The 26,843-nt window shown below is 39.2% G+C and overlaps 1 protein-coding gene across 1 annotated transcript in view; it reads right to left on the minus strand.

Moving 5' to 3' along the window:
* Nucleotides 1-273: 273 nt before the first annotated feature.
* Nucleotides 274-26,843, minus strand: part of SATB1 (SATB homeobox 1) — a 72,926-nt gene continuing 46,356 nt past the window's right edge. Inside the window, exons 11-14 of the mRNA XM_009071530.1 lie at nucleotides 26,777-26,839; nucleotides 4,955-5,158; nucleotides 4,359-4,454; nucleotides 274-1,857 (exon numbers count right to left, since the gene is read on the minus strand). Coding sequence (XP_009069778.1) covers nucleotides 1,378-1,857; nucleotides 4,359-4,454; nucleotides 4,955-5,158; nucleotides 26,777-26,839 — 843 coding nt within the window. The 3' untranslated portion in view covers nucleotides 274-1,377. The remainder of the gene's footprint in view (nucleotides 1,858-4,358; nucleotides 4,455-4,954; nucleotides 5,159-26,776; nucleotides 26,840-26,843) is intronic.

The following is a 26,843-nucleotide window of genomic DNA, read 5'->3' on the forward strand; positions in this document are numbered from 1 at the left end:
AGAAGGTCATTAAAAAAATCTGCCTGTGATTTTGAAGGAGAACAACTGAAATGTCATCTTCAAAGTGGTGGCAAGGAGGTATGATGTGCACTAACAACAAGTTATTCCTCCCAGATATACACACACGCAGACAAACCCACCATATCATACCATACAAACAATTTTAATTGTGTAGTTACAGTCAATAACCACTCCTAGTCAGAACATTTCTGCATAAAGAAAATTGTGATACACTTATAAAAACAGCCAGCTGTAACAAAATAACTGGTGTTTTCATAGCAATAAACTCATAAAAAAGAAATACACCTTTATACAGAAAATTTATACAGCTGTAGCTTTAAAATTGATTGTAAACCAAAGGAAGACACATTGCAAACATCAATTATTTTCACATTAATTGCATAAGTTTCTAAGGTGATCTATTAGTTTTATTTACCTAAGCTTATTTGCATGATAGTAAAAATTGCATACAACAATAAGAGTGAAGCTTATAGTATGAATTGCTTGGATAACATAGAGCACTTTTTATAGGCAACTGTGTAAAGCACATTTTCTCTATTTAAAACTTTTAAGACACTTTGTTTTACTGCCCATCAAAATACATTTATAAATAGAAAAAAAATCAGTATGATAACAAGAGAAGCAATATTACATTTAACGGAAACTTCCAAAAAAATTAATTACAACATGATGCTGCAGGATCTACAAATAAATAATGAGGACTAAATTGTGTTTCACATTTTCTTTTTCATTTTCTTTAAAACCATGTAACAATGAGAATGGAAAAAAAAATACAGTGACCTTTATTTCCAAAAGAAAACAAATCTGAATTACGGCAGTGCCATATAATACAAGGCATTTGTTGGCATATGTTATCTTTAAACTGCATTCCACAGTCTATAGTTCTTTTGTAACATACAATAGAACAAGAGTAACAAACTCTTTTTATTTTATTTTTTTAAATAAATGTGAGTTTCCAAAGATCAAGTGTGGAGTGCTACAGTAATAATTAAAAAACAAGAACAAAACAGAAACAAAAAAAAACAGTAAATCACAAAAGTTGTAATGCTTGTCTGAAGGCTCCAGAATCAAAATCACTGGTATCATGCTTATTGGGTACACTCACAGTGTATCCAGTGAACACAAATTAATATCAAACAATCCTCAACGCTTCATCTGTTGCTGCGAAGCAGTTTGTAAAACAGAGTAAAACATCTAGTGCAGTCTGCATTATCCTTTTTTCAACTTTTGTGCAAGTTTTGGAAGATTCATTGGCCAAACAATGAATAATAAAGGTTTTTGACAGAACGCAAGATGGAATTTTCATTTCATTAGTAAATACCAGTGGCACTGTTGAAAGAAAATAATACTTTTAGATCAGTCTTTCAATTCAGCATTAATCTCTGTGTTCCCTTCTACTGATAACTCTTCTTCTAGTTTAACCGAAAAAAGCGTGTTTGCATTTTTGTCTTGGATGCTGTCTTCTAAATCCTTGAGCAGCTCTTCTTCCTTGTATTCTGCAACATCCACCTCCAAACCAGAATTGTCCTTCAGCTTCCCGTGGTGCTTGAGATAGTATCGCTGGTTCTGAAAGAACTTGATAATGGTGTACTTGGGCAGGTCAAGCTGAGCGGAGAGAGTCTGGATTGCTTCTTCATCTGGATACAGGCCTACATCTTGTATGAAACTCTGTAGGATCCCTAGGGCTTCAACAGAAATCTTTGTTCGCGGTCGGGGTTTCTGACGATTTTCATCCTCAGATTCAGCTGGTGATGCTACTGTCGGTTGCCTTGGGGGTAGTCTGGGACCTGGTTGTTGTTGCTGCTGCTGCTGCTGTTGTTGCTGTTGCTGCTGCTGCTGCAAGACAAAGAACAGCATTTTTTTTGTACATGTATTCTCGCTCATATTTTGTTACTATGAAAATCGAAGAAGGGTGGGGGGGGGAATTGCAAAGCTATAAACAAAGGCTTAGTAAGTTTGAAGAGCAAAAAGGAAGGGAAAAAAAGAAAGAATTAAATAAACACCCTATCTTTGTCTGAATGAAAGTGCTGATGATATGACATTGGTGCAGTTTAGCTGACAAATTTTAATGAACATGCTCCATGAGTCAAGTGCAGACAAGACAAAATGCTAAGTAGGTGACATAGTATAGGATTAACTTGACCAGCTTAGCCAGAACTGTAGCAAGGGCAAAGTGAGAAAAGTGCCAGATGAGGGCAAACACGCCGGAGCTCTGCCAGCAACGGCAGCTGCTGCCCAAAAACAAGGGCTGCAAATCTCTAGCAATAGCTAGAGGAAGGGACCAGGGAATCAGGGAGGAGAGCACTTTAGCTGAGTGCGGAAATATCTCACTGCTGATCTGACCTTAGCATGCTCTGAAGTCTCATCAAACTTGCAAACATTACGACAGAATGCGTTGGCTGGAAGAGCCTAACGTCATGCTGTCAAACCCAGCCTCGGCAAGGACAAAGAGATCTGGAGGTAGGAAATCTGTATTTCCCCTTCTGGCTCCGACCTCTCCTGCCTGTGGTCTTGGAGCCTGTATCCTGTGTTGCCTGTACCCCAACGTATAAACAGGGAACAGACCGATTTACCTGCCTCTGTGTTTGTGCTGGGGATTATTTAGTTAATATTTATAAAGCACTAAGATGCAAAGCTCTAAATAAGTTGCACTATTATTATTAGAAGGGAACATACTGCATTCCAAAAACTCAGGCAATAAAAATGAGCCAGTATGCACATCAGAAGAATAAGATAAAGCAAATCATGATGTAAATAATTAACAAGAGCTTAAAATGAAGTTTTGCAAGCATGGATTCAGAAACATTCTTAAAAGGTGAGGCACTGAGCCCAGGGACAGAAATGTTTTTGTCATCTACCACCAGAGTACAGTACACTATAAGATCATGTTTAAAATCAAAAGTAAATTTATCAACCACTGTTATTGTTGACAATTCTGCTGCTGCACAGCACAGGAAGCATTGGTTAGTAAGATACTTTGGATCAGCAAATTTCTTGTCATATGGTACAAACCACCAGTTATTAAAAAACAACAGCAAAACAAGCAGTTGCTATCACTACATTTCATTTCCCTTTGCGAGTCTCCCCTTGACTATTTTTTTTGTGTTGGTAATGGCTTCCTAACTTCAAGTTGCAGCTCTTTGAGACCCTAAGAACCACAAAATGCTGTACAAATGGTATAAATAGTGGAGGGATTATAATTCTGTCTGCTTTGCTGGGCCACTTGTGGTTCTGCAGACTTTGTATAGAAGTTTAGAAACCACAGCTTTAAATGATCTTCGTCTTCTAAGATCTGGCACAAATGCTAGTGGAATTAGGGCTCCTTCCTCATCCCTATTCACGTCCTTTCATGTTTTATGGTCTGTGAGCAGTCCCATTCAAGGCTCCTATCCTAAAGAGATTCAAGACTAGTCCCAGAACATAAAATTCTTACAAGACTGGAGGCTTTGTATATACAGTTTGAATACTTGTGTCTGAGCTACATATTTATGCATGTACAACAATTACCATGTAGAAGAGCAGAGACAAAACTCGGGCCCAATCTCCCAATCCTCACTCTTACAAGTCATATTAAGAGATTACAATGCAACTCCTTATGTGAATAATATTTGTGAGATCAAACACACAACTTTTATCAACAAGGCAAGAAAATCTAAGTAAGTGGCATAGTGGTTGAATGTTTATACTGTGCATAAGCTTCTCCTTTTATCCCCTTAAGAAGCGATTTTATTAAAAACAATGTACATTTTCAAACAAGTGCTGTTTTATTACTTAATATAGATCTTTCTCTCTCTTTTTGCTAAATCAAACAGCAAGTTTCCAGGCTTTCACAATTATTTTAGTACTTGATATCCTAAGGGATTGTCTTATTCAGTTTGCTTTATCTTTAATATACACTCATGTTGTTTCTGGCTGTGAGATAACTCTATCCTTCCTAGCTTTGTAAATATTTTTCTGCATAGGTAGTACAAATGATACACTGGGTCTCAGCTGAGGCTAGGAAAACCTGGGGTAATATCTGCCCTTTAAGAGGGAGCAGTTACAAGTCTGACTTCAGGTCTTTTGTGAGAAGTGATTAAAGAGTCCCCAGCTCAGAGAGACAGCAGTCCCCACTGGCAACCTGGGCTACAAAGCTCAGCAAACAGCCAGCTCTGCTCCTGGTTGGCAGCTCCTGGTTGGCAGCGCCTGTGCGAGCAAAAAGAGTGAGTGCAGCCCCTGGAAGAGCAGGCACCGCCGGGGCTGTCTTGGAGCAGAGGGCAGTTGTTGCCAAGCCTGTGGGTGCAGGTCCTGCATTCCCTGCTCTGTCTCCCTAACGCGGTGCCTTTGTGCCAGCTCACCTGCGGAGCAGCACCCAGCCAAGGTCCAGCGGTCAGCAGGCCTGGTAAGAAAGCGCCTCTATGCTCTCCTTTCCCAAGGGTGGTGGGAGAGGGGCTCTGAAGGAAAAACAAACAAACATTGACTCACCCCAGTCTCAATTGGGGTTAACAGTAGGATGAGAAATACCCTTCCCTTCTCTCCTACTCCAGGTGAGCCACTACTGCTGAGGGTTCTTGCTTAGCTTTGGAACAGCAGTGCAACAAGGTCCTCCCACTTCGATGGGAAGACCTTTGACAACTGGTACCACACGCCCCTGCCTTTTGGCCCTACTGCCTGTCCAGTCAGGGACAGCCTGCGCAAGGCTCTCCGTGCCCCGCACACAGCTGCCTCTGCGCTGCCACCACGCATGTTTGCAAAAAACCAACAAATCAAAACAAAAACCGTGGGTGGTCACACAGTCTCCTTTGAACTCTGGTGGTGGACGGCAGCATGCTCTTATCTTGTACCGGGAGACCTCCATTTAGCCTGGCTGGGAGGAAAGAAACACTAATTTCCTTTGCTCCGTTTAAAGCTTTATTTACTTAGCGCTCTGCGGGATTGGCCAAGGTAAACTAACCTGAATCTGTTCTGCTGGCACATGGATAATGTGGGAAGGCCTGTCACCATGGTGATGAACTGCATTGCTTTCTTGTTCATAAATGGCATCGCGTTCAGGCTGAGGAAGACTGAGGAACCTTCGGATCATGGAGAGATTCTCCCAGAGGGTCCTGTTCTCTGGTGAGGGATCTTCTTTCCAACGTAACAGCTCACAGAGCCACCCCTTGAAGATAACACCAGCAAAACATTAGTTTTTTTTCCTCACTCTGTGAGGGGCAAAATGAGGCACTGCATTCTCTCATGCTCTTCCCCAACACGAAACAGCTTTCACTGTACAGGCTGGGCTTAAAGCAAACACCACTACACTGAGGAGCTGCCCCGCTATTTCACAGACCCTTACCAACCACAAGCATTTTGGAAAGCACCTTCCCTTGGTCCCACACCACAGCACTGCTGTTTGTTTGCTTAGAACCAAACCAGTTGACGAAGCCAGAATCGTTTACATGCTCCCTTCTGCAGGATAGGGGGTTCACGGACACCACTATAAGCTGTACTGCCTATTCTCTTGTATGCAAGGCTACACCCATCTGACAGCATTGATGCTGTATTTCAGGAGCCAGTAGATTGCCTGCTGAGCAATTTTAAAAATCTTGGTACTATTATTCAAAATAACAAAGTACTTCAGATATTTGCCTTGACTGTAGGGCTGCCTAACACAAATCATAGTGGTAGAAGATCTTCCTAACATCCTTTCAAAACAGGAATCCTTTGACTAGATGCAGTCAAGAAATAACTTCCTCATTTCTGCTACAAGTAGATGCATCTCTACCGGTGCACTTATTTCAAGTGATATATGACTGTTTCCAGATTGTCCTCATAGACCCAGAAAAAACCCTGTATCTCAGTTTTATATACAGTATTATTAGGACTTGGGGTGGACCAAAACGTACTCAAGTTTCTGATATGCCCTTTATACCATTTCCACATCACAGGGCAGCAAGATGCCCAAGAGCTTACCTATTCTAATTCAGATATGATTCTGGGATACATACTATGAAGTCAGCTACAGAATTCCCAGCAAGAACTGCAGCAGTTGCTAATTTGCTTCTGAAAGAGACATCGATAATGTTTCCTTACATCTTCTTAAAATTTAACTGAGGATTGTTTCTTAACTGTACACTGGTAGTGTTAAAAGAGGAGTGCAAACCCTCTAGCTAGGACAGTGTGCATCAGCAGAAATTTTCTGATATATTAAAATTTAGAAACAAAATACTACATCTATAAAACATGCATATTTCTTTTCCTTTAGCTTCAAGGATCTGTTTTCAAAACTAGGTCCATGCAATTTTATTTCTTAATGCTGTAGGGAAGATAATGTGACATTTTATTGAATCAACAAATAATATAAATGCACAGAAGCTTTTAGATCCTTTTTATATGTACTGGTAGTGGATTAATGGTATATCCAGACTAGTTTACTAATAGATACAATAGATACATAGATACGATATAGATATGTATTTTTTTGAAGACAGTCATATCTTTAGCTAACAGTTAATAAATGCAGTGTAAAAACATTGCCACGACAGGAGGAGCTGAAAGTAAACAAATAATCTTAATGCATTCATATTGTATATGAAAATATTTAGTGAGGTGTGTATAAAAAAATTGAAGAATATTCACTTGGATATAAGTGGAAAACTGAAAAAATGACAGAGGAGAAAATGCCCCCAAGAAATAGAAATAATCAAAATGACAAATGTTAGAGAGCTGGTGGTACAAGAGCCGAGAAGACAAAAATTTAAATGGGGCCAAAATTTGCTGGGTGCTCACAAGGTGTGCCAGGGAGGGAGGGAAGAGGGGGGAGAGTACTGGCAGCAGAAAGGCTCACTTGCACCCCAGGGATGGATTGCACCCCATTCCTTGACCATGCACTAAGCGGGGATACTGGATATTGCCCCAGGGTTTAGCAAGTTGACTGGGAATTATGGCCAAATGCCTTCATATAGAGCACACAACATTCAGCCTGTCCCAGATGGAATGGTATGGCATGTTTTCAAAACAGCAGCAAGGGTCTGTGGAATCTCCCTGGAATGTATTAGCAGGGTAATGTGCGAATCTCTGGGCCTCTAACAAAATCAACATGTTGCTCCTGGTTCTCTGCCCACCTTGCATCCACAAGGATATGTGCTGGATTATACTCAACAGCAGTATGAGTTTTCTGCAGTAAGTTAAAAGTGGTGCAATCAGAAAGCAGAGGTACCTTGTTGGGGATGGAGGACAGAAGACGACAAAGAGAAACAAATCTAATCTTTAAAGTGAAAATTTTAATTAAAACCCCCCCCCCAACCCACAAACCAGTCCATTCCAAAGCATGAAAATTGCCCTTTGGTTGTCTGGAGTCTGCACTGCTTCACACTGAAACTGTTGGCCCTTAGTGGTGAAACAAAGAGCAGAGTTCACCATCATAGCAGTTTGGTGAAAGTAAAAAAAGAAAGACAAGACAACCTGTCCCCTCCCCTGACAGCTCTCTAAGGCATACAGACAGACTGGAAAAGAATTTGAACCATGCATTTATTCTATCTGCTTACCATGTGAATCACAGGGTGCTTTGTTTTTTGTCTTTTTTTTTTTTTTTTTTTTTTTTTAAGACAGTAGGAACTCTTTTTAATAAAAAGTGTCCAGTAGTAAAAATAATTCCTAGGCAATCACATTTTATGCTGATTAAACATATTTCACAACAACAGTTTTTGTTAACTAAGAAATACCTTCTCCCCTACTTTAGTAGATCAGACCTCATTTTTATTAATTCCTGATGGCTAACATTATATTTCCAATATTCTTCTACCAACTCTTGCACTGAAATAATACTTCTAATTCCTTATCTGAAATTATTTGATGAATTGTAACCTGAAGCAAGTCTCTGCTAGCCTTTCAGGGAGTAGAGATTTTGAGATACTGAAGACAGATTCTTCTGACAGGGTACACATAATAGATTGCTCTTCTACCAAAACATCTCTATTCCACTGGGTGCGTCACATTTTTAAAGAAGTAGACACACTCTTCTGTGTCACAGGTGAAATGTGATGGGCAACATAGAAGCAACCAACTAAATTCTCACACAATTACAAGGACAGAAACAATCTTTTCATCTTCATGGTTTATTTCTCAACATATTTATGAAAGCTGATCTCACCAATGTCTTCAGATGAGATACTGAATGGACAGCAAGAGAGGCCGTAGGGGTTCATTTTGTAGTGAGATGAAGAACTTAACACCAATACGCTTTCTTTTGGCTCAAAACAAACAAAGGTTTCTGATTCAGAATTCTCTATATGAAATAAAGTTCATTCATAAAAGTCAGCTAAATAAGAATGTATGAAATGTTTTTTATAAAAATTAGGAAAAGTAATCATCCAGACTTTTACAGTGGTAATTTTTAAGTTCTGTAAAATTTATGAGGTTTTTTCCATTTGATATAAAAAAGTATGAACTGCTGTAGACAATGCATTTGAATTTACAAGCGAATGTAACAGGGCTGATTTTTCTCCTCTTACGGTTTTGTAAGTCTACAGCAATTTCTACCTAGTTCAAACAATCTATTCTGAAGGAGGGGCTACCCACTCATTGCTTTTTTTTTGTTGTTGTTGTAGTCTTACAGGAAGTAGAAATGACCACAAAATAATAAGGAAATATTCATAACTCAGACTAGATCACAACCAGTTTATACAGCATATATAGTACATTGCTAAAAAAAAATAATCTAAAACAGCCTTAAAATAATGAAGCCGATACATTTATGCAGCAAGGCAAACCCCCAAAAAACTCTGCAATGACATTGGGAACAACCTTGATTTTAAAACAGAGTAAATTTGCCAGGCAACATTACACTGAATATAAAGAGAGTACAAAGCAAAATATAAACATTAGCCACATGTAAATATGTTTGGAGAACTTTCAGGATGTTACTACTTTTCAAACTGACAAAGTTTAATTTGACACCTTCTGTTCTAAAACCTTTGTTTCTATTCAAAATCACGCCTTTAGCTGCTATCAATCACTATGCTCTCCCTATTACTTAAAATACTGGCATGGGCCCTGGATAAGCTGAAAATGCCATGCAGATGAATTCTGAGATAATATGTTCAAACCTGTTATATACAACACAAATCCTGTAAAGTTATGTATTGTAAACCTACATTTATTGGGAACTAAAAGTCTTAAATCCATCTGCTACAAAGAAAATACTGTTATGCACTTTCAAGTAACCAAGTACCATCTGCAAAGGTCTTGCTACAGTAAGCAAGAAAATGGTGAAAAAAAAAAAGATGCTAAACCTAAGATATTTAAAATAAATAAGAGTCTTCTGTCTGGTTTTCTGATAGGGATTTAGTAAAGAAACATAAGACATTAGAGGAAAAAAACCTGTGAAAGCTGAACTGCCAAACTATTGCAGGAAAAGCGCAAAGAGGATAACTGCCAAAACTTAGGCTCTGCAATACCCATGAGCATGCTTATTTTAAAGAAAGCATACATACATCTATATATCCAAATGCTATTTTATTCAGTCTGACCTGGGCTGCATTTAAATAAAATCTTCTGCTCTTTCACATAGAGTTTCTAACAAACTATTCTTGCATTCTGCTATCTTTCTTATAGACAAAAAAAAAATCTACAATAAAGGTGTGAATACCAACCCTAATTAGATAAAAGTGGATAACATTACAATCATGAAAAATGTTCTCTGGCCAAAGCTTTCCAAATCAGCAACAAGCACATCTAGTCTGGGAAGAAAAGGCTTCAACGTGTAGCAACTGAACTTCTTTGGTCAATTTGTTAGAGCGATAATAATTTGCCAAATGAAGAATATTTCTTATGGAATAACAAATACTTCAACATCTTAGACTGCAATTTGAATCTAAGAGGCAAAACATTTCAGAGTATCAATGCTAAGATATGATCCATTTTTCTTTGCTATAGTATATCTAACACTATTTTGTATCATTCTCTAGGGCATATAGTGAAATAAAAATATATGATGTTAAAAGAAATAAGTCTAAATAGGGAGGTATTTGATACAAACATTTTAGCAGAAAGTGTGAATTGCACTCCAGCATCTACTGTGAACAAAGACTAAGTACATAATCCATTAAACAGTACTTCTAACTCAAAAAAATTGAGTATTGTAGACTAAACTAAAGTAGGCATTTTGAATGAGCACATTTTCAGCAACTAACTATAAAGCTAGCAATTTATCATTCAGCAAATAATTTTCTACTTTTAAAAGAATCTGTAAGTGTTACTTATGCTAATGAAGACTGTTTTTAATCTGCCCACAAACATGCTAATAGAGGGCAATTTTTTTTTTATTTACAATGCTGAAGGCACTCCAGTTTATAGAATGCAGATATGAAATTACACTTGGTAAAATGTGCTCTTAATTGTCTGAGCAATCCAAATCCTTCACCTTTAACAGGAAAGCTTACAGACGAAACAAAGGAAAAGAACTCATGGACTAAACTTTAAATATTGACTTTTTCCCCTTCAAAAGCCATCCAACTTGCTTTACAATCACATTAGTGTTCCAAATGGCTGTGTTCATCTTAGGTATTTCCATTTCTTTTCGAAGCAGAATCCACGAATAGAAGAGAAGAACAATGGTTGACACAACCATTACCATATATGCATACAGCCTTACTCTTTGGTATTAACTTGTAAGCTGCACATTGCACAGAAAGGTTGCTTTTGGAAAAGTCATAATACTTCGAGTGAGATACATAATGCTAGCAAAGGAGTACTGAAAGCATTTTAAATTATTTACTAGGTTAAAAGGGTGAAATGGTACTTTAAATACATCAAATTTCATCATCTGGGCCATTTTTTGGTGGCAAAGTGGTATTGATCTTTCCAAATGCTTAAAATTAACTATTTCCAGAAGGTCATTATTCGATTAAAGGCATTAAAGTTGAGGGCAAGAAATGATGCACTTTGTCTTCTTTCCCATTCAAATAATCGTGTAATTTAATCAGAACTATCCCTTCATGTCCTGTAATAAAAATGTTTGTCTTAAGATATTGTTCTTTACCTAACATATTAACCTTTAAATGTTATGAAGTTCTTAAGAATAATCTCTGCTTAGAGAAGATTCTTCCATAATGCAATGAAAGGATCTCCAGCATTTAAATTGATAAGGCCAAATTTCCCCTACGCATTGATTGGAAAAGGCATTAAACCCTTCAACTGAGATTACTCACAGTGTTCAACAGGATCAAAATTTCAGGGAGTTCTGAATCAGTAAGCTCAGGCATGTAGCACTGAGAAGCAAAAATAAGCCAATGTCACTCCAGCACAAACAAATATGACAAATAAGTAACAATGGACTCTGCCTTAATTTATCTGGGAAATGCTATTTGTTTTGCATTTGTATTACATTTGTATTATCTGGAAAAATACAACAGGGAATGCCCATTGCAGGGTAAGAAAAGAGCATTTAATTCAAAATTAATTTTCAGGCTGAAGTCACTTCTTTCTGGGTGAAATACCTGTGAGTTCAGACATGGAAACAAGCCTAGATGATAAAAGCTGTCTTTTTTAGCCTTAAATGCTTTTCTGGAATTTCCTGACTGCAGGAAAAATTATTCTGACTGCAGGTTTATCTTTCCTAAAATACATAAAGTGCCCTGGCTATCTCCTATGCAAAGCTAAATAGACCTAAATGCTTCACAGGAGGACTGAAGTCTACTAAAAGAAAAGCCACCAAATACTTTTATAAAATTTTAGACAAACTAATAATCTACCAGATTTAGTAGTTCTTTATACTGAGCAACACATATGTTTTCAAGAAATTTTAACAACTGACTTCCTTCTGTGAGTCACATGCTTTTGAGTAATTTTTAAAACTGCAGTAGATGTTCAATACTTTGGGATTTCCCTATTTTTTTCTGAGAAAACTTTAAGTCAAGAAGCAAAAGCTGCTTTTCAGCGGGTTCCAGAAGATGAGTATTGATACAAGAATGTCTCTTCTTGCTATGTGGCCTAAAGTGATAATAAATGTTTCCACAAAGATGGTTGCCTTAGTATTTTATTTACACTAATCAGCCTCAGGGTTTCAGGCTTTGCCTTTGAGTATTCCCCTAACTCAGAGAAAGTTTGAAACCTGAATCTGTCCTTTATCTCCAGATATTTCTGGTTTATCTGTTTTACTGGCTTTCATTACTAGAACATTGAAAAGGGAAGCCAGATGTGAATTTTAAGTAAATCTGTATCTGCCATCATCACAGATGAGATTTAGCAAAACAAACAAACTGAAAACCCCACAACCTCATAGGGCTTTTCAGAAGAATGGTAAACTTCAGTAGCAGAAAAAACTTCCTTTGAAGAATACTGAAACAGATTATGCCATTTCCTTAAATTTCTTATCTAACCTATTATTCAGCTACACAATCTGTCTGGATGTTACATCTACCTTTTCTCTGGCTGGTGAAAAACAAATGATCAAACAGCTAGCAGTGGTACTAATAGTACTTCATTACAAATATTTCATGATATTTTAGGGGGAAGGATTCCTAACATCTCTTCATCCCTCTGCCTTTTCTTCCCTCTAGCTGCAGCATTTAAATGCATATTTTTATTCTTGTAAACATCCAAACAAATAAATAGGAAAAGGAAACTTGGTCTCATCTGTCATATAGGAACTCTGCTTCTACCTGGAGCCACGGTGAGTGGCTAAGAGCCAGCATGTCCAAAAAACTTGCTGAATTAATGTCTGAGGCTGTATCAAAACTGGTTGGTGTGTTCCCTGTGTATGAGCACTGAAGACACCATCAGCTCATGCGAGGTAAAAACCAAACCTGTAACTCTAAACCTGACTGAAAACATAATTACTTTTTAGTTGAGTACAGAGGGAATTCAATAATCTAAACAAAGAACTTCTACCAAACTTGGTTTCTCTGCTCTCAGCTTCCTCCACCTTTTCGTTCCCTTGGTCAAATGTACCTTTTTTACAGTATTGCTTTCAACTGCCTAGCAATGATAGATAGGCATAAGTCCTAATCAAAACCACAATATGCATGTCTTTGAAAATCTTACATAAAATGCAACTACATTCATATATAAAAAGGGGGGAAAAAGTAATAGATGCATAAAAAAAAATGGGTGAAGCTTTACTTTGCCTTCTGCTACTCCAGACTCATCATCTTTCTCCCACACAATTCAACTGGCATTGTAGCCACAAGATAAGGTCTGAAACAAATGGACTTAACAACAACAACAACAAAACTAAACAAGAAAATACACCTGGCAATTATTAGTCAGTCTTAGTCTGGTACATTACTTTTTATAGCATGGTCATATAAAATGGGTCAGTGGGTTTCACAGAGGGTGACTGGTAATATATGGCCCTTTATCTTTTATTTAAGTAGAAAGAAGTACTGATTTCACTACAATACCAATGTGTCCCTTGAAAGTAAATACAACCCTAAATCCAACCATGACCCTTAACAGCCCGCATTTATTTAAACTTAAACATGCAATCAATTTTGTATGGCAGCTATATCTGCAGTTTAGTTAGAGAAGAGTCTGTAATAGAAAGAGCCTGGCAATTTTAAAAATCTTTTTTACTACTACCCATTTACAAGTGAACAGCAAATGTTTATTATTAGATTGCTTACAGAGATTTAACATTTGCTTTGGGGGAAAGACCTCCAGTAAAAGGGCCATAGGGCCAAAGTGTCACTTCTGTAATTACTTATATGCATGCCTATCACATTGTAAGATATTTTTCTTTTTAATATTATAATTTCCCAGACGGAGTAATTTAATTTTGTGGCTTCTTGTCATATGCTTTTTTCTTTCCAGAATTCATTTTGGATCGGGGAAGATCTACCACACATTGAGGAATCACAGGCTCACAGATATTTGGACTTAATTGTAAATTCAGTTCAGCTGACAAGATGCTCTGACAAGCTACATCATTCCAAAACATACACAGTTCAAATCCATTCTCAGACATCCCTTCACATTTTCACAGCCTAGCTAGACATTTTCATATAGATTTGAATTGGGCATTTAAATATTCTGAGAAAATTTCTTGTCTCTTGCAGTTAAGCTGGATTCTGTGTCTCTCAGTTCTGTAGAGAAGAACACCTAATGCTCTGATAATGCCAAGGGTGAGGGAAGTCTTACAGAAATTGAAAAGAAACTTTTCCCTGACTTTCCTCCAGATTTTGTTAATCACAGAAACTGTCAGAAAATTATTAATGTCCATTATCTCAAAGCAGTTTAAAAAAAATAGAATCTTTAAAATCCACACCTGTGAGAGATAGATGCCCTCCAGAAAATGAGAAGGGAACGGCCAGAAATGTCTCTCTCACCCATGGAAAAAGAAAGGCAGTGAAGCCCTCAGGAAGCTAAAATACCCTCACTTGCAGCATGACTGCTTGTGGCACAGACTTAAAACAATAGGAAAGTTGGATCAAAAGGGAAGGAGGAGAGACTGGGTTTCTCTCTTGGGTGGGAACCAACCCAGCATTTCCAGGTAGTTTGTCATCAGGATGGGGTCAAGAAAAACCACAAGGGAAAAGTTCCTAGTGAGAACAGTTTTAGTGTTACAATTTTCCACACTGGCCAAGAAGAGTGCCTGACTAGCTGAGCCCTAGCCCCAGCCGTATTTCCAGGTAGCAGTTTTGGCACTACCTTTTGCCCTTAAATCAGGGGCTGCATGGAGCAGACATGCTTCTTCCTGCTCTGATGCTGCCCATCCTGTTCCCCAGGTGAAAAGGATCAATCCTTTTAGACTCTCTCCTTGTATTACATAAGAGAAGCAAATGATTTCTCAGGTGAAGCAAAGTGGCTACCCCAAAGCAAAAATAAAAGGAATCATATTCAATTGCTTCATAGCTTTTTTTTTGTTAAAAGAATTTAAGTGATTTTATATAAACAGTGGAAAGTTCTTGTATCTGTAGAACTTTTGAATGACATGTGTACTAGAGGTGCTAAGCACCATGCTCAAGCAAAATATCCAGTCATTTAAGTAAACAGATGTAAATTATATGTGTGCAGATCTTGTTTAGTTGGGGTCCAAAACTTCAGGGAATTCTGCTAAGGACCACTCAGTCTGAACATCTTTGCTTTACAAACATCCTGACAACTATTTTCATATGCTTCTCAAATGCCATCCTGAAGTAAGGGAACATGACACTGTACAGGAATAAAAATGAGATGACCCAGAATAACAATGTGCTTTTGGATACAATCTGGCAGATTTGAAATTACATAAATATTTGCAAATTGGAATTTTTCTCTGCTTACATAGCTGCATGCCTGCCCTAGCCTATTCATTAGATGCCAACAGTTCGGAATAATTCATAACCAAAAATCTGAAGTTTGACTTAAAGGCTAAATTTGAAGAAAGCAAAAAAAAAAAAAATAAATAAAATGGAGGCAATGAGAAATTTTAGGAACAGAGAAATTAAAAATTATCTGGAACAAAACATCATCTCCTTTCTCACCTGACACCTAAAAATCATGTAACGTTTTCAGGTGTTGTGTGCTTTGAATTACTCAGTTTAACATTAAGGGAGAAAACACACACCTATTATTTCTTACTCCTGCTCCTGCCTAGCAGCCCTTCACCTGATTTGTAGTCTGTCACTCTAACAAACCACTTCTTGGACCGTTACTATATATTTGTGTTTGCACAAGATGCCTTTATTCTTTGCAGCTACGTGTTTAGCAGCTCTCGGTTTTAAATTTTACCCTTTCCTGTTTAGTTACGGGTTGAGCTCGCTTTTGTTTTCTGTGCTGTTTACTTGGTACCCTGCTTCCCCCACTGCCGGGAACCACAGGCTGCTCACTAACCCCTCAGCCTCCTCCTCGCCTCTGCCACTACAGCTTTGTTTTCATTAATGTCTGTCATTAACTCTCATACAGCTCACTCAAACTTTCCCCCAGTTTTTTTTAAGTTAAAACATTACGGGTTGAGCTCGCTTTTGTTTTCTGTGCTGTTTACTTGGTACCCTGCTTCCCCCACTGCCGGGAACCACAGGCTGCTCACTAACCCCTCAGCCTCCTCCTCGCCTCTGCCACTACAGCTTTGTTTTCATTAATGTCTGTCATTAACTCTCATACAGCTCACTCAAACTTTCCCCCAGTTTTTTTTAAGTTAAAACACCGATATACTAAATCTTCAAAAGCTTCCCAAATCAGTGATCCGCCCACAGCAAGTACGAGCAACCTGAGAAATCAAAAGTATGGCTCTTTCCCGAGCTAAATCCATGTCACCAGGCAGGGAAAGGAATGATGCTTCACCCACAAAGCCAGTAGTGCTGGTGACCAGCCCAGTGAAGGGCAAGGGCACAGGGTGCCCAGGCTGTGGCCCCAGACAGAAGGGAACACTTGTACAAAGTGATGGTATGTGGGGAGATGTGACTAGGGTGGGACTTCAGCAGGCAGGGGACAGTGGTGGGATAGAAGAAAGAGGCAGATGGAGGTGGTGAGGGAATATATGGGAGAGGAAACAGGGTGGGAAAACGTCAAAGGAGGACTAAGCGGAGAGCTGCCACGAGAGGAATAAGGGAAGGTGGTAAAGGGAAAACAAAACAGAAGGTGAGGGTATAGTAAGCAGGAAAAGAGATTAAGAAAATCCATCCTGTCAGAAACAGCACCTCTTGTCAGGCAGACAGCAGGTGCTGCCTGGGGAAGAGCTGATTCACACATCTGGAGAGTAGGAACCAAAACACCTCTATCTAAGGAAGAGAAACTAAAAATAAAAGACTCAAAGGAGGTGAGAGAGGGTGCCATGCTTTTTTCTTTTGGCAATCCAGTGCTTCCAAACTGCATGACATTTTTTGAATAGCTTTGTGAAGAAACAAGAGCTGTATTTCCAGATCCTTGCAAGAATCCTGACGGTTCATTTCAGCACTATCTCATCGAACATGAGCCCTTCTTGCCCTTCTCTTCACCTTACTTCAGCTCATTTTTGAGATATCTGCAGCTATGGCACCTCCAGGGCTTTGGCTGCACCTCCCAGATGAGATTTTCCCTTTGTCTGGGGCCTGCACGGCCCCTGGGGGAGTCACTAGCAGAGATGGCAATGCCGTGCAGTATGACACTGATGGCATACCTGCACTGACCTGCTCCAGCTCAGCCCTGGGGAACTAGGAATGCAGTTAGTAACTGTTGGCCAAGTGGTGTGAGCATGGGGTTTTTAACCCTCTCTGCAGCAGCCTCGGGGGCCACCTACATAGCCAAATTTTCTGCTACACACTGTGCCTTCAGTGGCTTTCAAAACCTACCCTGCTCACCTTCTTCTGATTGACTTTAAACACTGAGTCTTAGCTCCCTGTCTTGTGCACTTTGGATATTGCCACTGCATCACTAATCACTGGCAATGGATAAAACAAACTAAAGCTACTCCTTTTTTAAACCTCCCCTGGAAGCATTATTACAGATTAGATTTGATGAATTTCTATCCGATGCACTGCACCACTCCTCCCACCTGACAATACCTGCAACAGCTTTTGGGGAATCTGCTCAGTTGCATTCTGCACACTTACTTTTTTTTTTCTTGCTGTAAGAACTGTTCTAAAATCTTACAATTAAAACTTTCTATCAAAATTGCATTAATTTTTTCTCTGTGTAGGTAAAGTATCCAACAGTGCTCTACTAAAGAGTACATGGTTAAAAAAAAAACCTTACCAAGTATTGAAGGCTGTTTAATTAGGGAAAGCTGAACAATTTAACTGGAAAAAAAATGGATTTATTTTTAAAAAAGCAAAACAGTTTACAGACATTCAATTTCTTAAAAACTGTTTCCATAGTAAAACATTTCATTTTTCACAATGTTTTCGTAAGAAATACTGGAATGTTTTAATAAAAAAAATAATCGGAATTTGCCAAAATTCTAAACACTTTGAGTATTCTTTTTTAAAAAGAATCTTTTCCCAAAAGGAAGAGGTAGAGGGAAGAGTTAGCAAAGAGACAAAATCTGTGGTGAAAAACTTTGGCAGAAAATTTTATTTCTGCTAAATTTAGGTAGCAGTGAAGACTACAATTTTGGTTAGAAGCTCTTCTTAAAGTGAGGTGTTTGCTGGCATGTTATTTTGAAAACCAGCACAGTAGGATGACTTCTTTAATAAATGGGCATAAAACCCAGAGATTAGAAAGTCTCAGAGCAAGTGACAAACCCCTGTGCAATATCTGATTTCTTTGCCAAAGCTAGGAAGGTTTTTAATAAAGGTCAGGGAGAAATAATCTCCAAAGACAGCAGTGTCTCTTCCCCTTACATGTTTACTCTTTTATTTCACCCCTTTACAGTGAAAAGCAGACCTTAACACACGCATACACAAGCGCACACACAAAAGGAAACAACAACCAAAGAGGAGGGGGGAAAAAAAAAGAGCCTGAAATTTTAGTTACACCACATGTGGTTTTCATTTGTGAAAAATGAACAAGCTGTTTGTGGTTAAACTGTCTAATCTGCTGTTATCAATCTAGCGCTGCATTCAAGATTTACAGGATACATCAGCTTCTGTGCCACATTAGCTGTAAAAGGGAGAGGGGGTGGGAGGAAAAAGGAGGAGGAGAGAGTTTATCCTGAGGAATAATATTTCCAATGCAGCCACACTCACACTACATCTGGTTGTGCTGGTAGCGGCAGTTAAATTGAAATATTTCACAGCGTGTGTCAGAAACATGCAGAATGGTAATTATGACAGATCTGATTAAGCCTGAGTGCCACTAGCTCCCTGGCCAGCTCCGGTTGTGCAGGTGTGACCTTGTGCGTGCCTGCGTGTGTAAATAAAATTAATTACAAGCGAGAGGGCGAAGGCTTCGGTGACATCACAAAGCGGAGAAACTCCCAAGGGGGAGACCTAATGGAATATTTTCCCTCAGTCTAATAATACAGTTCATATTGACTTGAGGTAATTAGTGGGATCATTAAAGCAGTTTTCCCGGCGTATTTGGCTGCCTGATCAGATTAGTGAAAATGTTCTTCAGAACAAGCCCTGTGTGGTCTGCCAGAGAAGGAGGAAATAAAAAGCAACAAAGCATATTTTGGAATGATAAGCAGCGCTGGACTTTTTGCATGGCATTTTGCAGGGCCAGTCCCGGGAGCCTGGGTGCCCGACTCTCCTGATCGATTCAATCTTTCAGCCCAGGTGCACGTGCTCCCATGGCATGTCATCTAAGACTTCTAAATTTTTGTTCCTCTATACTTCAAAACTATGCCATCCCTATCCCTCAATGCTTAAAAAAAATCAGATAAAAGCTTGTGGAAGTGCTAGCCTTAGAAGGATCACATTAAGGTAAGTGGGGGAAGGAAGAAGAATAAATATGAGATCTGGTCCTCCCCATCTCTCCCCAAAAATCTAACAGAATACTGAAGGCACCGGTTTGAGAATCAGTAACATTTTCACTTCCTAACGAGCTTACCCCAGCAGAAAAAAAAGGGAAAAAAAAAAGGGAAAAAGTTTAACTATGATATAAAGTCTTCCACGGTAACAGAACACAGAGCCCTAATCAAGAAATGGACCATTTGTTTAAAAACAGTCTATTGAGCATGCTCTACCTTGCAAATGGAATATGCCAAGCTCTGTCACAGATGGCAAGCTTTGACAGTTCCCATCCGTAGCGTCGATACTCGACAGTTCAGCACAAGATCAGTGACATTCTGTCTCATTAGAGCCACGCTAATTATCACAGCTAGTTTCAGGGGAAACCATGTGTTGCAATGGTCAATTTGAAGGAGTCTGTGCATCAACAAACTGGTAATAAGGATCAGACACCTTATTATATGACAGCATGCTGCCTATGATCTGATTTACTGAATCAGAGGTACTGAGGCAACACTGAAGCCTGATGGGTTATGGAATCGCGTGTACACAATGCGTAGCTGAAAAATGCTTTAAAAATAAAAGGGAGTTATATAGAAACAATACAAATAAAAATTTTTAAATGGTGAAGTTACAATGTGGAGTTTTTTCATTTGTCATTAATACATGCAGAGATGTTAGAGATCTTGTCAGCCAGTTTTATCTTTAATCAAATCATATAAGATAAATAATTCAAAATGAAAACTGTAAAATTATGGATTATGCTAAATTATAATTCATTCCATACCCTGATTTTTCAGTTTCAATAACATGTACCAAACATTCCTTATGTTGTGCCGTCTTGCTGCTTTAACATAATTTTATATTTTGTAAAGAGCTTTCTCTTCTTGGCTCTCTTTTTTCATTTGTACATTTAATGACTTAAACTTGTACTTCTTCTAGCTTCTCTCACACATTTATGCACTTTCCACCAGATAAAAACCATCCAACCAAGACCCTCCCCCCTCCTTTGCTGTTTCTGGCCACCTGCGGGCCACATCCTGCCAGGTGCTCAGCGGTCCCAGCCCCAGCACATCCCAGGGAAGAGCCACAGGCTGCAGCCACAAGAGCATTAACTCCTGACCAGAGTAGGGCAGGTGTGCACCACATCCCTCCAGGGAAGCTCTCCTTAGGGCTCAAATACACTGCATTTCCTGAAGCTGCTACCAGTCCTTTAAACGGCAGCATTTGAACAGCTCGTGCTGCCACCCGCCTGGCTGGGAACCTCTTGATTTGACCCCATGTGTAAAGCATGCTCAGGAAGCACACTTTTTCATCGGTGTGTCAACAAATCCAGCCTCTGTCTCACGTGTTGAAAGGGCTGCCTGGCCCTAAGGAATTGTTAGAAGACACCAGTATAATCCTCTTACCTATTCAGTATTTTTCATTCTGTACCTTTTTCTTTGGCTTGTACTATTTCAGGTTTTAATGCCTTTACTCCTCTCCTCTATGCAGATTTACACGGGCAATTGCATGCTGATATGAACCACCTTGGAGATTTTAAGGCAGTTTCTCTTCAGTGCATCTTTGTTGATTCAAGAAGTTGCTGTCTACTTTTTACTAGTGGGAACCCAAGGCTCACTACGGTCAACTCACTCCACCAAGGTCATACCAATAATGTGGGATATGGTCAGGATCAATGCTAACCCTTGTCTGGATCTACCCAAATCAAGTGATAAAGAGTCAACTACCCCCGTTCTGAGAATTTTTAAAAAAATCCCAAGGAAATTTCCTGACGTTTTAGCCTTCATTTCTGAGAAGAGATGCTGTAAAAAAGACATGGGGCAGACGAAGGACCTGAAGCATTAATTTTTTTCCTGCACTAGAAACCTGAAAATCTCTTCCCCTCTGACCCGGGCAAGACAGAACACACTATGACTCTGTAACTTGATATTTTGTGAAAGAAACAAATCAGCTCTATCTGCCAAGTTTCACAGTTTGGCTGAATGACACGCTGCTTTATGGGGCAATTCTTGATCGCACGCAGAAGCCCATCTTGCTTTCTCAGTTCACACTCTTCCTCTCCCATCCCCACTGACACCCGATCCCATCCCGACTCCTGCTGCTCATGGCACCTCTTCAACTGCCAGAGCAATCACCCCCAGGCAATGACGGGAGGAAAATAAAATTAAAAAATAAAATAATAAAAAATAGCTGCTGTTGGTGTGGTGTACTTCTGCAGCTAATGTTTTCTAACTACTGTATCTTGCCTTTCCACCAGGGTGAGGGGTTTATTTCCAGGTGGACCTGTGAAATGGCAGACCTCAGAGTACATTGTGTTTTCACCTCGCGTCTCCCTGTGCAGCATCCCTCCCTGCTCCACAGAGAAACCATTGTACACTGAGTGGGGGGGGGGCAGGGGGAAAGAAGGTTTTTAAGCCAAGATTTAAACCCAGGAAGTGACTCAGCTGCTCTGAGGGAGACAAAGGCAGGAGAGGACTTGATGGAGGCGCAGGGAGACAGCAAAAGACTGAGCCCACTCCTGTCCCCCAGGGTGAACCCTGCTGGGGCAGCCTGAGGTGCAGTGCCCCGAGGAAACAGCTTTGGAAATAAATGTCAAGATCCTCTCCTAAAGCCACATTGTTACCAGAGGGTTACTCTTGGTGATAAAAAGGTTTCTTTTCCTCCTGCTTGAAAATAGTTGAATAGATTGTTCTATATCTGCGGTAATGGCATGTTACATCTCCGTGCCAGATCCACAATACCATGCTTGTTCAGTGTGGGAAGCTGTTTAAAAATGACTTTCCTATTACAGTATATAGCTTAGTCTCTAGATGGAAAAAGCCAGATCAAAGATATAGCATTTATAAAACTGCTGGTTAAAAAGATAAAAGTGAGATAACAGACATCAATTTTTCACTATAAATCTCTGGGTTTACTACAACATTAAAATTTCCAGTAAAAGCAGGGTTTTATATACCTGAACTCTAATGGCCTATTCTGAAAATATTTATGTCAGGAAAAGCATGGTATTTGCATGCCAAAAGCAATTTTAGTGCCAATGTTTAGCATTCCCTTCCCATTTAACTCCTTCCCAACTACTCATGAGTGCTAGATGCTTTGTCTAGTGCCTACCCGGTGGATCTCCCTGCACAGCCTCTAGGAGGAGGACACTCTGTGTGTACCTAAGGCAAAAAGGCAAACACTTCAAATAAAATATCATGGCATGGCACAAAATACTTGCCTGATGGCTTAGGATGGAGTCACTAGCACGGTCTGAAACCAGTGATTATACCTCCATGTTTTGCCTGCAAAACTACTCGTTTCCAAGGGGCCAACTGCATAACCAAAGTGAACACAGGGACAGGAAATTGGGCAACACCTCAGAAGTAACAGGTCAAAACTCTACATGAGGTTTCTGGAGATATGGGTACTACTCCATTAGGTTTATTCCAAAATTAAAATCAAAGCATGGTTCTGTGAGAGCCAAGTGTCTCATCTTTTACATACAGGTGTTCTTATTATGTGAGAAGGGAGGGCACTTGGCACTTACATGGCCATTCACAGCCATCAGTAGGATTGACACTACAGAAAATTATTATTATTTCACCTATTTATTCTAATATAAACTTATTTAGGTAAATAATAGAGTCTAGCAGCCTTATACTGTAGCACATGGGACTCTCAGAGGTCCAGACTTGATATTACTTCAGTTTTTGGAAACTGTAATTTCCTAAATTTGGGAATATTTTATCAATGTAAGCTAATTTTCAGCAAGACTTTCCTTTGCTTCCCTGCTCCATACTAGCATGTGCAGGCCACAGCTTTTCAGGATAAGCCATAACATACATATAACTTCTCAAAACACAGCAAAAATACAGGAACACTACAAGCCACTACTTGTCTTATCTCTCAGGGCTTTTAGGTTTGGGGGTTTTGTTAGTTTGCTTGTTTGTTTTTATGGAATAAAATTAGATTTCAGCATCTGCCACCATCAAGAAAAAACCTCATCCCTGGCTCCCACATGAGAACATCGTAACCAATGCACAGTTACTGAACCATGATGCCTTAATGATCATTACACAAATCAACTTTTTTTTTTGAAATAACGAAATTAAGAATGTGCTTCCATAATTACTTGAATCAGACTGTCAGGCTATAAATTTAATAAAACCCAATATGATGAAATTGCAAAAGTAACATATGCAACACAATTTTATATATGTGTAGATTCTTTTAATTTAGACTTACTCAGGTGTGCTGATAAATTTTAGCAAATAATATGTTAGCGTTGCTGTTCTACCACTAAAAAACAACAACCTGGGATCAGAGACATAACACTTAGTAAATCTTTCAGTCTTCCTTTTGCATTCATTTTTCCAAAGCTCTCTTTTCAACAAAATCTAACAAGCTGCCAGCACCATGAAACTACAAGTATGCAAATCATCACACACCTAAGCCAGAACACAACCTCACTAACACTCCTGCAATCTCTAACTGATCCCATCACCCTTTCCCTGCCCTGTGCCATAACCTCTGCCACACTGAGCCCCTGGAGCCAGCTGGTTTGTTGAGCATCAGGTCCACATGAGGTCCTCCGTCACTAAGGGTAATTTAAAAACAAAACTGTTAATCAACACATTATTTTCTAAAATGTGTCCTCCAGACTTTTCACTATAACTGGAAGTGATTATTCCAGGATTTCCAGTTCCACTGCTGCCAACGGCACTAACACAGTGCAAAGGAAGATGCTCATTTTTTACCTTGGCGCTACCCAAATAGAAACTCCTGTAGCGCATCATTTAATAGCAATTCCATACAAAGTGCTCTAGTCAGCAGAACATTATCTGCAGTCTCCTGGCTCAGGCAAGCCTAGCCACCTTGCAGATGCTGGTTGCTTAGATATCTAGCCTAATGTTGACCCATATCAGTTCCCTAACATAAAAATAAAAAGTCCCTCCAGCAAACAACTACCTTTGTGCACTTGCAGAGCTGGTTCAGGTCACATATGGTGTTACACCATAACTCCAGACTACACTCAGGAGTTATCAACTTTTTATGTCCAAAGACCAGCAATGTTCAGTTTTAGTGATCTTAAAAAACAAAACTGTTAACCAACACATCATTTTCTAGTATGTGTCCTTCAGACTTTTCACTACAACTGGAAGTGATTATCCCAGGTTTTCCAGTTTAGAGCAGGGAACTAATATCCTCAAAGTTACCAAAAAAAATCAGCAATAGATTTTTTTCTCAAGAGAGGTCCTCTTAAAGAATATGTTTGGGCAAGTCTCTTATTTTGTGCAAGGGAGACTTTTTTCCCCAATAAATATTTATCTGTACCATTGACAAGCTCAATGCAGATGCTTTTTCAGTACAGGTATCTCCTCTAATATATGTGGCTTTGCTACATATTTAAAGTTTATTAATTAGGTGACTAGTAACCAGTTAGAGAAGACCCAACACATCTAGTTCACCTAATTGGTTACTTCTGCAAAGCACCTTTCTACTACAAATAGTACTCTGGCTAACTACAGACCTGTGAGTTTGCTTGACACATAAATTAACATTGTACTGCTGAAACTGGGAAGAAAAATTACTCTGGGAATACAGGTATAATCACCACAGTAAAAGAGAAAAGGACCATATGTTTGATCTTGTTTTCTATACTTGGTAGCAAGATTTGTACAAGAATCTAAATTTTATACCAATACTCAAAAAACCTGCACCACATCCTCTGGAAGCTTTTGGGCTTTGCAAATTACCTGTCCCTTTTAGACTCAGCATTGGAAGAGCTGTCCCACCCAGAAATGTTAAGGCTTTGCACTTAAGTAAACATACTATCGCACCAATCTGATCAGTCCAAAATTACATGGACTGATACAATGGCTTCACAACTTAGTTTTGCAGAAAACTACAGTGGAAAGGGGAAGGTGCAGAAAACGGACAGTTCTCTAACCCTAAGTCTTGACATGTAAATAAAGACATCTGAGGAGCACACAGGTTGGAAGCTGCTGTAACATTCTATCATAATTAGAAACATTTCAAGAGCCCTGTAATTTCCAATCAAAATTACAGTAATTTCCGATATACAAGCCATGATTCATGACAGAATTTTTACATTCCATGGGAGATTATAGTGGCCTGATGTATGACACACTGAGTACAGCACTAACATAAACAATTCAGTTTAATGTTTAAACAGCACTTGGTGTTTAGAATCCCACAATAAAAGAAACATATTATTGTTGAAATTATCACTTTGACAGTGATTGAAGGGTAGGCAGGCATGTGGCCTATAAAGCTGTAATTTTTACAGTCCACAGCTTGAGTTTAATCATTTTGATATAACATTTCCAAAATATCCCTTTAAATGCTCCTTAAACCATATAACTTAAGAGACAACATCCTTTCTGTACAGTGAAGTGTAGTGAACTCCAAAACGTGAACAATGCAGAAGTAAAAAGTTAAAGACTTGTTAAAAAGAAAACCAGCACTAAAATGCTTATGGTCCAAGAAATATTGGTCTAACTGAGCATCATCAGCATTCCCTGGAAGATGCTGAATTTTTCTGCGAAGCACTTTAGAAAAGTAAAGGAGTAATGATTAAGTGGACTTAACATTTAATCTAATGTGAAAACTCAACACTTCAAACACCGGCGCTTTACCATTTCTTTCAAGCATTGGTATAACCACAGTTACAGTCTTTCCCATTTTTATACATCTTTTTCCTTTACTTCTTGACTACATTCTCACTTAAATCAATGCTTTTGCATACTCCAGTGATCTTTCTCAGAAGACATGTCACTTATGATAATCACACCCAACAAGTGCTTGCTGATTTCCCTCTTGCCACTAAACTTGTCAGAAATTCTTCAGTTGAAGAAAACAGAATAGGAAACCACACAACAAAGGTTTAAAACTGAATACGCAATATATATGCACACACGCAGGTAACCAAGCAGATATCATATTCCACAAAAAAAATACATGTTTTCTCAGATGTAACTTGTATAACTGTAATTTGTTGGGGGATTTTGGTGGCTTTTTTTGACATGGCCAGTGCTGCCCACCTGTCATGCACAGCCTCACCAGTGTTTTTTTTTTTGCAAAAAACCAGAACCCTGGCATTCCTCATTGCAGCACACATAATTGCAGAACACCAGAGCCTGAAGGTTAACTCGACAGCAATACACAGAGCTTGCCCACAGTTTCTGTCACATACACACCAGCTAGGAACTGATGAAGCTGATGCCTTCTGAGCCATGCCAAGACCCACAGGCACAAGGTGAAGGCATCTGGCTGGTGGGGAAAAGGGTGGGAGACACCTTGGGAAGCCACTTCTCAACCCAGCCTGGTCCAGTGGTCCTGGAACCAGAGGTTACCTCCAAACTCAGCAAGGAGTTCTGAATTGTACTTGGCTGATATGCTGACCCGGCCATGCATTTTAACTCACACAGAAACAGATCAAAACTGGGGCAGGGGGAGTAACCATGCAGGACAGGGAGGTCGTTGTGCCCTGGGAGATTTACCTGGCTTTTGGTTGCCGCAACCTTTGCAAACAGTGCTTGAGACACCTTAGCTCTCTTCATTTCCTGC

This window comes from Acanthisitta chloris, unplaced genomic scaffold, assembly GCF_000695815.1.
Source record: "Acanthisitta chloris isolate BGI_N310 unplaced genomic scaffold, ASM69581v1 scaffold27153, whole genome shotgun sequence".
Lineage (NCBI taxonomy): Eukaryota > Metazoa > Chordata > Aves > Passeriformes > Acanthisittidae > Acanthisitta > Acanthisitta chloris.